Raw genomic sequence first — 13,285 nt, 5'->3', positions numbered from 1 at the left:
GCAACAGTTTTTCCCGTCAAAGTCAGAAAACTTTCCTTCCATAAAGTTCCTGTAGCATGACATACACTAAAGGCATATTTAGAGTCTGTATAAATGTTAACTCTGGCTCCAATTGCATATTTAGCAGCTTCAGTAAGAGCAACTATTTCTGCTCCTTGTGCACCTAAAAGTGTAGGCAAAGGTCCAGCCAACAGTACCTGTATTTCTGTGGTGACTGCAAAACTGGTACATCTTCGACCTTCTTCGTAGTAAGATGAGCCATCTGTGAAGAGGTTCAAATCAGGGTTATCTAAAGGTTGATCTCTCAGGTCATCGAGATAAACACAGTTGTGGTTATCTTATTCTCCATCAGAGGGTAAAGGTATGAAAGTTACAGGGTTTAAAGTGTTGCACCTTTCCAGTTTCAAATTATTAGCCAATAAAAGAATTCTTTCATATCTGTGTGTTTGTTGTGGAGATAAAGCTTTCTCCGCATATTGCTTTAACAAAATTTCTACCTCGTGCGGTACACAAACAGTTAGTGGATGACCTAAAACAATTGTTCTGGTTTTCTCAACCATTTCAGCTGCAGCTGCTATTGCTCTGATACCAAAAGTAATTCCTTTAGTCACTGGATCCAATGTAGAAGAAAAATAAGCAACAGGTTTCTCATGCAGTCCTAAAGTTTGTACTAACACTCCCTTTGCAACCCTTTTTGCTTCATCACAATATAATTTTAAAGGTTTTGAATAATCAGGAAGTCCTAACGCTGGGGCAGATAAGAGTGCAGCCTTTAAAGTACGAAAGGCTTTCTCCTTCTCAGTGCCCCAAGCGATTGGTTCTATTTCCTCATTTCGGGTTGCTTCATGGAGAGGTTTAGCTATTTCACTGAATCCTGGGATCCAAGGACAGCAAAATCCTACCTGTCCTAAAAATCCTCTCAACTGTTTTTTTCTCACTGGTCTCGGTATTTCTTGAATTGCTTGAAATCTTTCAGAATCTACTTCCTGTACTCTGGGTTTTAATATAAATCCCAAATATTTTACTTGCTGTTTGCAAAACTGCAATTTAGATGGAGATGTATGGTGTCCCTTCTTAACAAGCTGGATACAGAGATATTCAGTATCTTGAATACAATAATTCTCAGTTTTACTTGCCAATAATAAATCATCAACATATTGTACCAGGACAGATTTGCTTGAAAAAACTAAATCTTGTAAATCATTCTTCAAAATCTGAGGAAAAATTGTTGGTGAGCTGGTAAAACCTTGTGGTAGCCTGGTCCAAGTAAGTTGTTTCCCTTGCCAAGTAAAGGCAAAAATCAATTGGCTTTCTTCAGCAATTGGAATAGTAAAGAAAGCTCCGGTAAGGTCAAGCACTGTGAAATATTGTGCCCAGAGTGGAATCTGGTTTAAAATCAGACTAGGATCTGGCACCACAGCGTGTGGAGCAATTACATGCTCCTTCACTGCTCGTAAATCTTGAACAAATCTATATTCAGGATCTCCATCCTTATCTGTCCTATGTTTACTCACTGGCAAAATTGGGGTATTATAGGGACTACGGCATTCTTTCAAAATCCCCTTTTCTAAAAAATGTACAATTTGTTTTTCAATGCTAGGAATGATTTCATTTATAATTGGATATTGCTGAATTGAAGGAGGAGTCCCTCCTTTTGTTTTTATCACAACTGGTTCAGCAGATTTTAAGAATCCTACTTCATCTCCAGATGTACTCCAAAGTTCTCTGGGAAGTCCAGCTAATTCAGGTGGTATTTTTGAATCACTATGTTTTTGTTCCTTAAGTTGGATTACTTCAGAACCCATTACAATTAATCGGATCCCTGTAGGTATCAGAGATAAACATGCCAAATTTTTGTAAGAGGTCTTGTCCCAGAAGGGAAACGGGAGAGTCTGGAGAAATTACAAATGTTCTCCAGAATAATTTTCCATTCAAAACTACTGGCAGAGGAGTAGACAAATATTTTATCTCTTCTCTTACCACCCCCATATTATCACAGTTTCATTTGACATCTGGGGGACTTCAAACTTTAACAAAGACAATGTCGCTCCCGTATCTACTAGGAAAGTAGCAAGAACACCGTTTACCTTTGCAGAAATCTGACTGCGCTCATCTACCTTAATTCCAACAGGTTCCATTGCTCTTTTAGCTTCCAGAGAAGAGGAGTACCATTCTTTACTGCGAATGAGGTCGTGGGGGTCGGGCAGGTAGAAGTCCTCCTTGGGTTGTGACAGGTCTCAGTGGGCACTCTCTTTGCACATGTCCTAAATTTCCACAATAAAAACACTTTAAAGAGTTAGCATGTTGGGAAACAGGAGGCACTCTATTTTGCCCCCCTCTTCCCCTAAATCTCTTCCGAGAAAATCCCCGACCTCTCATTCTTGGGTTAAAATTCTGAGTAATTGCTGCAGCTAACAGTCCAATTTCTCTCTCCTTCTCTTTCTGCTCTCACTTTCTTTTGATTTTTCTCTTCTTCCTGTTTTTGTCTTTCTTCAGCTCTTCCATCAAAAACTAAGGCAGCAATACTTAGAATTTTAGATAATGTCTCACCCTGCCAGCCTTGTGTATGTTTCTTAAAATATTTACTTATGTCTGGAGCTGATTGATCTACAAAAACACTGATAGCTAAAGGCTCCTGGAAATTTTCACAGGTCATGCCTCTATATTTCAATAAAGTTGCCTTTAATCGTCCCCAGTAATCACTCGCATGTTCATCAGTCTCTGCCTACATTCTAAAACCTTTGTTCAATTAGTTACTCTCTCACCAGCTTGGCGAACTGCTTCTATTAATTGTTGAATGGCAACTCGGTGAGCTCTTGTTCCTTCTGTGGTTGCGGGATTCCATTCCAGATCTTCTTCAGGTCATGGGTTTAACCCCTGGCCTCTCTGAGCAATTTCTCTATCCTTTTGAAAAAATCTTTTCTCTTTCCTCTGACTGAAATAATTCTCGCAGCAGAGTCCTCATATCATTCCAATTAGGGGTATAATCAGTGACAATTCCTGATAACAACTGAGCACACTTTTCAGTATCATCATGCAGCCGAGGCATTTTTGACTGCCAGGCTACTAAATCACCTTGCTTTCAAGGTTCATGCTTCATTATTGCAGTTACTGCAGGAACTTCAGTAGGTGCACCCGGTTCTGTTTTCGGGTTTGGGATGTAGTCCAAAGCATTGGGTACTTGCCAACACCCTTAGAGAAAAGCTCAGTTTCCTCAGCCTCAGGAGCTGAGGGAAGTAAACTTTTCCTCATTTTTAACAAGGGAGTTTTTCTCCTTTGTTGTGCCCAATTATATCAAATATACCAATAATCAATATCTTGTCTTCTGGAGTCTTCCAAAATCATTCTCAAAAATTTTTGCTAATGGGGTTTAAGTGTTCCCTTAGGAGGCCACTCATCCATTGGCCCTCCTCCTCTATTTCTCATCAGGAATGGCTGTCGTGGTTTAACCCCAGCCAGCAACTAAGCACCACGCAGCCGCTCACTCACTCCCCCCCCCACCCAGTGGGATGGGGGAGAAAATCGGGAAAAAGAAGCAAAACCCACGGGTTGAGGTAAGAACAGTTTAATAGAACAGAAAAGAAGAAACTAATAATGATAATGATAACACTAATAAAATGACAACAGCAATAATGAAAGGATTGGAATGTACAAATGATGCGCAGTGCAATTGCTCACCACCCACCGACCGGCACCCAGCTAGTCCCTGAGCGGCGATTCCCCACCCCCACTTCCCAGTTCCTGTACTAGATGGGACATCCCAAGGTATGGAATGTTGGGTTGGCCAGTTTGGGTCAGCTGCCCTGGCTGTGTCCCCTCCCAACTTCTTGTGCCCCTCCAGCTTTCTCGCTGGCTGGGCATGAGAAGCTGAAAAATCCTTGACTTTAGTCTAAACACTACTTAGCAACAACTGAAAACATCAGTGTTATCACCATTCTTCTCATACTGAACTCAAAACATAGCACTGTACCAGCTACTAGGAAGACAGTTAACTCTATCCCAGCTGAAACTAGGACAATGGCCATTCCTCTTGGCACAATATTATCAATTTCCTTGTTTGCGGTGCCTGTGCCAAGGGTATCTTTTTCCCATTTTCTAAAACCTCAGCAAGGGGCGTCCCCCTTTCAACACTGGGTACTGACCCCATCTTTCTTAAGATTTTTTTGCAAGTCTAAACGCAAGAGTTTCCCAGGATAATTTTGTCTGGAATTACCCGTGCCTAAGTCTCTTAGGTGAACTCACTTGATTATTTCTGCCCGCAGTTGAGCGTTGGTAATGGGTTTGTCCAGAGAAATATTCAGTTGCTCTCTTTCTCTCTTGTGTCATAGGGTCCCACCTGGGTCGCCAATTCTGTTAAAGAATTTTCAAACGTGGGTTTCTCTAGGTTTGTTTTATTAACAACTCAGAGTTGGGCCACCACCGCAGTGAATGGCAACCTTCCAAAAATTTCCCAATCTTACATACCTTTTTACCACCCATTGTCCCAGTCCAAAGACTTTGTAATTTTCCAGTCGATCTCCGTTCCCATGTCGCTATCATTTGTCAATTTAGCTCATCAATTCTTGTGTCACGGTTCTTCTGAAGTTAGTGGTCGTAGGCAGAAGGTCTTGGGTCACCACGATCACTTATCTTCTTGCGCACCAAAGATTACCTTTGAATTTCTGAAAATCACTCAGGCTATTCTATTAATTTATCTTGTTCTAAAGTTAATCACTTACTCCCATGGCTTAGCTCCTAAGCTGTATGATCCTTCTTCTATTGATTCAGCTTGACTGGGTTTCAAGCCAGCCATGGAGGGGGAGACACATAGGACAAATAAGCAGCTTATATATATTGTTTTATAAACACCTGCATTCTATTAATCATATCTAAACCAATTTCTAATCATTAGTTATATGTCTAATATGAATAGTCTTAAAAACAATAAGGCTTAAGGCCTAGTTCCTCTTACACAAAGATCCTGCCTCTGGGTAGGAATAACCTCATGCACCAGTGCAGGCTGGGGGCAGACCAGCTGGAGAGCAGCTGGGCAGGAAAAGACTGAGGGTTCCTGGTGGACCCCAAGCTGACCATGAGCCAGCAGAGTGCCCTCACAGCAAAGCAAGCCAACAGTGTCCTGGGATGAACTAGGCGGAGCATTGCCAGCAAGTGGAGGGAGGTGATCTTTCCTCGCTACTCAGCACTGGTGAGACACGTCTGGGTGCTATGGCCAAGTCCGGGCTGACTAGTACGAAGAGAGACTTGGACTTCCTGGAATGACTCCAGTGAAGGGCAACAAAGGTGATGAAGAGCTTGGAGCATGTTACACAAGGGGAGGTTGACAGAGCTGGCACTGTTCAACCTGGAGAAAGCTTGGGGGGCAGGGAGGAGGGAGAATGTCATCCAGGTGTCTAAATACCTGATGGGGTGGGTGGGGAATAGAGAAGACAGAGCCAGACTCTTCTCAGCGACATCCTGTGCCAGAAGAGGCCACGGGCACAAACTTGAGCTACAGGAAGTTCAACTTAGATGTTTTAACTCTGAGGGTGGTGAAACACCGAACAGGTTGCCTGGAAGGTTGTGGAGTCTCCATCCTTTAAGAAACGCTCAGACCTGACTGGACACCACCCTGCTTCAGCAGGGGTTTGCACTACAGGCTTCCAGAATTGCCTACCAGTCTCAGTGGCTCTGTGGGGATGGGTGGCAGCCAGAAACTGCTGGGAGGAGCAGATGCTAGCTTTGCCTGGTCACTAGAGTAGTTTAGAGGGATGTTCCACCATTTTTGTTCAGGTTTCCTCAAGGTGTTTTCCTTTGGCATTTTTCCCCATTTTTTTTCTGTAGTGTCATACTGTCCGAATTCAAACCTTGCCAGTTAAAACTGATTAAGTATGTCAATGTAATGTGTTCCGTTTCCTTGGGTTGTGGAGTGATGAAACAGCAACCTATCAGGTTGTGACCAAAGTCCCTGTTACTTGCCCTGAAGCTTAAGGTGTCTCCAAGTTTGCAGCTGAGCTTCAGGCTGGCCGAAAAACATTGCCATTGAAGAGCAGAAATCCTGCTGAAACTGCTGTTAAATTCAAAGAAAAGCTGCTGCTCCCAGATAGCACTTCCTGTTTGTCATTGTATTTCGTATCACAGGTTTTGAACTGCTGTTAAGGCACTAAGAGACTTCTGCAGCTGCTGGCCTTGCAACATTTTATTGCAGATCCTACTGTAGTAAAGTTGGAAAGAGCACAGGGGGCACAGCGGCAGACAGCCAGCACTACATCATTAACCTCTTCCACACCCTCATGAAGTTTGCTGATGACACTGAACTGGGTGGTGAGGTGGACACATCACAACGGAGAGCCGTATTTCAGAGACCTGGGCAGGCTGGGTAATAAAACTAATACAACTGGGTGTTAGTTGCACTGCTTCAGACTTATTAGAAGCTTATACAGTAGGACATCCTTGTTAAGAACACAGGTCTCTTCCAGGACACACGGATCTTGATGCCTGGTGACCCTGACACAGTAAATGCCTCTTACCTGTTACTAGGATCCAAAAGAGAAGGATAGACTGTGTTAAGAAATTAGTCATGTGTATTTTCCTTCCGCAGATTATTGTAAAATTCTCAGCACTGTGAATGCACTTTTGCTTGACAGTGCCTCTTGATATGACTTCTTTACAGTAAACATTTGTAATGTGTGCGTGCAAGTTGTTTTTTAGTAAGCAGGTTAAGGATGTTATATGAAGCATATTTGACTGCCAGATGATATAGATTTATCTGCATTTTCTCCATATCAGTTTGGGAGCTGAGAGACTAACATTAAATTCTAACTGGATTTGTGAAAGGTACACTTTCTATTTTAGTGAAGCTCAGGCTTAACAGAGCCTACATGGCTATCTTCACTAGTAAGAGAAAAGAACCTCTTGGCTGAAGTTAAACTGTAGGTCTGGAACATGGCCTCCATTAAAAAAAAAAACAAAAAACAAACCAAAAGAAATACAGTGATATATTTAGTTCACCTTATGTATGTTTTGCAACTCTCATTTTCTGGACTCCAGATTCCACGTTCAGGGTATTAAAAAAACTGCTTCTAGACAGTCATGGGGCCCTGACTTAAAGAGCCTTTCCATGCACACAGGAAGGAAAAAAAGAAAAGCTTCGTAACCTCTAAGGCTGCAGTAAAGCTTAATGTATTGCAGTTTTTTATACTAGAAACAGAAGCACCTATCTCAACAAAAACTGAGGTGGATCCTAATTACTATTTTAAGAACCAAGACAATCTATTTAGCCACAGACCATTCTAACATCAAACACTTAACATGTATTCTTAAGTCAGAGCAGAATTCCCATCACCCTTACCTGGTACGAGGTCTGCACAAAGTACAGTCTGAATACATAAAGGCTACTGTAAAGTTTGTTACCCTTCAGTGAAATTTCTAAGTCAAACCTTTTAAAGGCTGGCTTACTCATGCTCAGTATTCAGTACCAATTTCAAGAGCAGAATACTGAAATACTTACAGAATTATACAGTATCTTGAGCTGGATGGGATCCATAAGGATCAAGTCCAACTCCCTCACAGGACTACCTAACACTAAACCATGACTCAGAGCCTCATCCAGACGCTCCTTGAACTCTGACAGGCTTGGTGCCCTGACCACTTCACCCTGGAGAGCCTGTTCCAGTGGCTGACTCAATTGAACTAAATTCTGCCAAGAATCAGCTGAAGGTTTACGTTTTACCAATGTTACACTCAGTATCAAAAGCAAGTGCCACAATTCCTCAACTGGAAACACTATCTTGTACTTAAGATTAAAAAACCCACAAACAACAAACCAACCGCTGAACAGCACCAAGTGACTTCTACCCACAGCTCCTAAAGATCAGCTTAAGTTTAGTTCCTGTGGACACTGCTGCACCATCACACAGGACTTTGCCATTACAGGTAAATCCTGCCTACAGAAAAATCAACATGCATGCTCAGGTTTATAATAAAGTGGAACTTCTCACTAAAAACATGAATATGTATTACAAGTTCTCAGAAGAGAACTGAATCAAGACCAAGGTTTGTAGTTCCAGTTTGGTCTGCATGATGCAGTTAAGTCTAGACTACTATTTCTTTTAAGAGATGGCCAGTAACAATACACACTGGGAAGTCTCCCACTGAAAGTTAACCACAAAAAGGGTTTATTTTTAGCTTCATGTGCATCTCTACTTCTGACTGGACTCAGACTTGGATGTAGAAGCTCTCAATGAAGAAAGCCGGCGTCTCTTTGCAATCTGCTCCTGGCGTTTCTCCTTGGCTTCCTGAAAAGCGAAACAGCATGAAGTGAGTAATAAGACGTTACACATGATCAAGCACTTCAAAACATCTACAAGGGAACAAACTAGGGAAAATGCAACTTGAGGGAAGCTACCAGAAAGAATGGATTCCTTAAATGAATAAAGGAAAATACAGTTTCACTTCTTCACTGATCGGAAGAATTTTACAAGTATCCAAACCTGTTCAGACCCATGTCTTTAAACAATATGGACTATCGTCCAAAATTACAGTAAAAATGCTAATGCAGAGTTCACAACATACTAGAGGTCTATCTACTCTCAGTTTCTGTCTGGAAGTCATGAAACACTCAAATACTGTTCCAAATATTCCAACAGTATTGCTTTGGCAGTCACTGCTGCTTTAGGTGCAAGAGCGAACTCATCCAAACATACAGCTTCTTGCCAAGTTATCTTCCAATCCAGATCCTATTTCTCCACACAATCACTCAAATGCTTGGGCATCTGAGTTAAACTAGAATTTTGCAGTAGCAATTTTAGTTCAAATGAATCTTCACAGGCCATAACCGTTCATTGTTTTCTTCAAAATCAGCTCTCAGTTAAATTAACTGGTCTGGTTAATTTCTACTATTCTAGGACTGGGAAAAATGGATAGAAATGCTCACAAAAACACCTGACCAGCAATGTTTATACTCACATTCAGATGTTCCTATTCAAAATGAGCTAGGTACAGAGCACCTCTAAGTGTACAGTCAAGTTTATCAAATCCCTTGATTCTGGGGTATGAGGTATTCCATACAGCTGAGTTATAAGGGCAAAACGCACCTTCATTCTCTTGGCCAAGAGCTTTGCATATTCTGCTGCTTCCTCCTTATTCTTTTGAGTGCGCTGCTTCTTCAGAGCAATACGTCTGCGCTTATGTTGCAGAACTCGAGGAGTCACTAGTCGCTGGATCTTAGGGGCCTTGGTTCGGGGTTTCTTGCCTAAAAAAGCATTACAAATCAGCAGAAGTGGTAGATTATTTTCCGAAGAGGCCTCAGGCCTCATCTAGCAAACTTTAGAGTAAGTTCCATTTACCCTTACAGTAACATTTAGTGTATACGTATTATAGCAACTTACACAGAGTTCAATCTCTTGACAGATTTTGCAGGAAAAATATCAATTACTGTCAGATGCAGCATTAACAAAATATAGTCTTAATGCTCATGATTTATTATCAGCAATGAAGTGTAAGTAATGCATCTCTTTACTCCGTGCATTTTTATGAAAATTCATAGCTTCTCAGCAGGCCTGTCTTAAGTAATTCCCCCTAGACTTAAAACATCCAAAGAATATGGAAACTCATCATGGAGCTTTCAGAACAAGCCATTATGGTTTCAGTGTTAAAAAGCTCTCTACAATTCTACATGGACTTGACATGCGTATCTAAAAAAACCCCCCAGATCTACAGAGCCCATAATGAGCAAATAAAACACAACACTACACACATCTGTAAAATTTCACTACTCAATCCTGCCTGACTTCAGAAGTCACAAGCAACAGCCTGATGTCCACCAGGATCACATTCTTTAATGGACAGAATAGTTCCTATGATGCAGAAAATAGCAGTCTTTTTACCCAGCAAACTTTCACAGTGCCCAAGCTTTATCATACCCTTTCTGCTAAAAATCCTCACCCTTTCTGTTCCCTGATCAAACACGAAAGAACCTCAGATTAAAACTTTACACTGCAAAAGACAGGTGGTAAGCAAAACAGTGCCCTTCCAAGAAAAGCTCATTTCAGAGACTGCTATAAGCAACGGGGAAAAAATCTTAATATGTTCTCTACTGCTTTTTTCCTCCACCTCATAAAAATGTCTCAAAAACATTTCACCTCATATTTAACCTTCTTTTACTAACAATTATTTTTGGATTATTCTTAGAACCACTATTAAGTATTACTCCAGATTCTAGCAAACATTTAAGAACAAATTATGCCAAAGTAGATGGAAAGGGAAGAGAGGGGTAAAAGAAATGGGGCAACCAAGAAACTCCACTTCTTACCCATAAGTTACAGCTGACAAAGCTTAAATACTGTGACAGTCAACTCCTGGATCTACTACTATAGTGAGCTTCATTCACTGCACTAGGCTGGACACCTCCTTGCTGATAACAACATGAAACCAAAGTTCGAAAATTTGAGTTCTTACCCTCTTTGTTCAGAGGCTTCCTCACAACATACTGGCGAACATCATCCTCCTTAGACAGGTTGAACAGTTTGCGGATTCTGCTAGCCCTCTTGGGACCAAGACGACGAGGCACAGTTGTGTCTGTCAGCCCAGGAATATCCTTTTCACCTTGAAGAATGTTAAGTTTAAACATGCCAATTAATCCTGCACCTACTGAACACCTGCTTCGTTAGTGAATTTCAATTTTAAGTTTAAAATGCATAAAAATTCCACGATAATACTAGGTAATACTTGGGGTTCACCTGCCAATAGCACCACACCCCCAGCTACACTTTGCTGGTTTAATGTGATCAGATTATTGGCAGCAATAAAAGTGTTTCAGTGACCAGTTTTAAAGTTATGAGAACATTAATGCTCAGTGGGAATTTCAAGACACATTCACACTCTGAAGTTCAGATTGCATATGCAGTCCACAGAAATTCTCAGCCACCAGCAAGCAGGGTCCTTCCAGGAACTTACTTTTACATATTTTTTGCTTCATTCAGTCTTACCCTTTTTCACTATGACCAAGTTCAGAACACTCAAGTTGGCATCAACGATGCAACCACGAACAGATTTGCGTTTTCTCTCTCCAGTTCTTCTGGGGCGGTAGCAGGAATGGCCCTTGCTGAGCAGAAGGCGGACACGTCCATGAGTCAGGACACCTTGCTTCATGGGGAAGCCTTGTTTGTCATTGCCACCACTGATGCGGACAACATAGCCCTACGAAAACACAGAAATACACTTCTTAGTTGCTCACACACCTCTTACTTCAAGGCGAAGTGGTGGATATCACAACACACTGTTCAAAACAACAGGGCACTGTGCTCATGAGTCAGGAAAAGTCACTGTTACTGCTGATGCAGACATTATTTAACCAACACCACTCCAATGGTTTAGGAATTTTACTTAGCAGATGTGAAAAATAGCTCTGCGTAGCAGAATCTGCATTTATTCTACTGATCTTCAAATATATATTCAAAAATTAAATTCCTATCCATTCAAAGTTTTGTTTAAGCTACACCAAACCGAATTTTCTCCATTATTGTCTAGTTTTTCTTTAATCCTAAACCTACCCAAAGCCCATTTTCATCACAAACTGGAAACCTGCGTACAACATGAGTGTCTGGAGTAGGGACACATGGGTAAAAAGGAAAAGCAAGGCTTTTATTGCCTTCCCAGTGGAGGTGGCAGCAGAAAGATCAGCTTAACCCAAATTCAGCTGGACCGTCCATATTAATACTCAACTATTCCAAGCCCGTCCAACAGACCCACATGCTTTTTCCCATGCACCAGCAGCAGTTTAAAACACAATGATGGCAATTTTGAACTCATTTGGTAAAGAGGAGATCAGCAGTTTTAGGGTACAGATTTAGTTGTCCTGAATACCAAGACACCAGTTAAATGAAGAATAAAAAAGCTACTGCAGAGAGCAGCAAGAAACTCTAAACACAAAGGTTAAAAACAAAAAGCACTTAGACAAATCAAAGTAGCAGAACAGGCTAACCGTATCACCAAATTCAGTATACATAGCAAGAGAAACTTTCAACACACCTGCCACATGTACACCACACAAGCACTCTAGCTTGACAACTACATACTGAAGAAATTTTGTAGTTTAAGCTCCTCGAATACAGCTCTGACACATACTTCTTACCTTCCACTCCTCACCAAGAGAATCAGCTGCAACCTCCGTGGCCATCCGTTTCTCATAGAATGTTCTCAGCTTGCGCTCATCATCCACTTCAATGAGTTTCTGGCAGCCAGTGGCCGGGAAAGAGATGTTCAGCTAATAGGAAAAAAAAAAAAAAAATTAGATTTGGTTAAAACGTCTTGTGAGACATTTTAACTGAAAATCAGCATTTATCTGCTGGCTTCATTTTTGCATCTCAAAGCTGGAATTCCCCACATGCTTACATGAACGCTTACTAGCCCTAACCTGTTACTACCATGCTCGAGAGAGCCAAGCAGGTCTGTCCTTGGCCACGCTGGGCCGTGTTACCCGTTCAGTTATACCCAAAACTGTCTTTACCACAGCCGGAGCTCGATCACCTTCGAACAGACTAGAAACAATGACGTCAAGGCGACGGCAGCAGAAACCCGTTCCCTCTCCTTCCGCAAGCCCTTAGCCCGTCGCGACATACGCCGCGGTAGAAAATCGCGTTAGCAGGCCAAGCCCGTGCGACAAGGGCCGTCGGCGACGACTCGTGCTTCCCGCGTGCCGGCGCCATGCCCAGAGCGTCGGCGACGCCGCCCGGGACCTCCCCCACCAGCCCCGGCCCGGCCCTCGCGCACACGGGGCCTCACCGCCAGCCCCCCCCCCCCCCCCCACCGGGGGCGCAGGCCTCACGCCGGCAGGCGGCCTCCTCAGAGGAGGTACGGCCGCTGCCGTAACCCGCTGTTCCACGGGCAGGTGAGGGCCCAGCTGAGAAACCGCGTTCCGCGCGGCCGCCATGTCGCGCCGCCCAACAATCCGCTCCCATCCGCCCCGCAGGGCCGCTCCAGCCCCGCCGCCCAGCGACCATCGCTCCCCGCCAGCAGCCCCGCACGCAGTGCCGGGCCCATTGGCGGCACGGGAACCCCAATCCCGCCGGGCGCGAACCCACCTTCATCCTCGCCGCGCCGCGCCGCTGCAGGAAAAGGACCCACTTCCGCTCGCGGCCCGCACATACACGCCCCCAAGTCTCGCGAGAGCGGCGCCGCCCGTGCCTGGCGTGGCGGGCCTACCCAATGACGAGCGGCGCTTCGCCAGCCGGGGGGCGTGGCGGGGGCTCTCTGGGCGGAGCAGCGGTTTGCCGCGTGGCGGGTGGCTCGCGGCGGGCTACCCCCCCTC

At 43.4% G+C, this 13,285-nt stretch overlaps 1 protein-coding gene across 2 annotated transcripts; it reads right to left on the bottom strand.

Annotated features, from left to right (window-relative positions):
• Nucleotides 1-6,959: 6,959 nt before the first annotated feature.
• RPS6 (ribosomal protein S6) lies at nucleotides 6,960-13,183 on the bottom strand. Of its 2 annotated transcripts, XM_041120649.1 has the most exons (7): nucleotides 13,059-13,183; nucleotides 12,110-12,241; nucleotides 10,965-11,175; nucleotides 10,435-10,581; nucleotides 9,072-9,229; nucleotides 8,138-8,273; nucleotides 6,960-7,958 (listed from the first exon to the last, which is right to left on the bottom strand). In XM_041120649.1, the coding sequence occupies exons 1-6, from the start codon at nucleotides 13,062-13,064 to the stop codon at nucleotides 8,178-8,180; spliced, it is 750 nt and encodes a 249-aa protein (XP_040976583.1). In that variant the 5' UTR covers nucleotides 13,065-13,183; the 3' UTR covers nucleotides 6,960-7,958; nucleotides 8,138-8,177. The 2 variants fall into 2 exon arrangements, with proteins under 2 accessions (XP_040976583.1, XP_029861575.1); XM_030005715.2 differs by lacking the exon at nucleotides 6,960-7,958 and having other exon boundaries at nucleotides 8,131-8,273.
• Nucleotides 13,184-13,285: the final 102 nt, after the last annotated feature.

The sequence above is a fragment of the Aquila chrysaetos genome, chromosome Z, assembly GCF_900496995.4.
Source record: "Aquila chrysaetos chrysaetos chromosome Z, bAquChr1.4, whole genome shotgun sequence".
Lineage (NCBI taxonomy): Eukaryota > Metazoa > Chordata > Aves > Accipitriformes > Accipitridae > Aquila > Aquila chrysaetos.
Note: the sequence above shows the minus strand (reverse complement) of the source record. Positions and strands in the feature narration are given on the sequence as shown.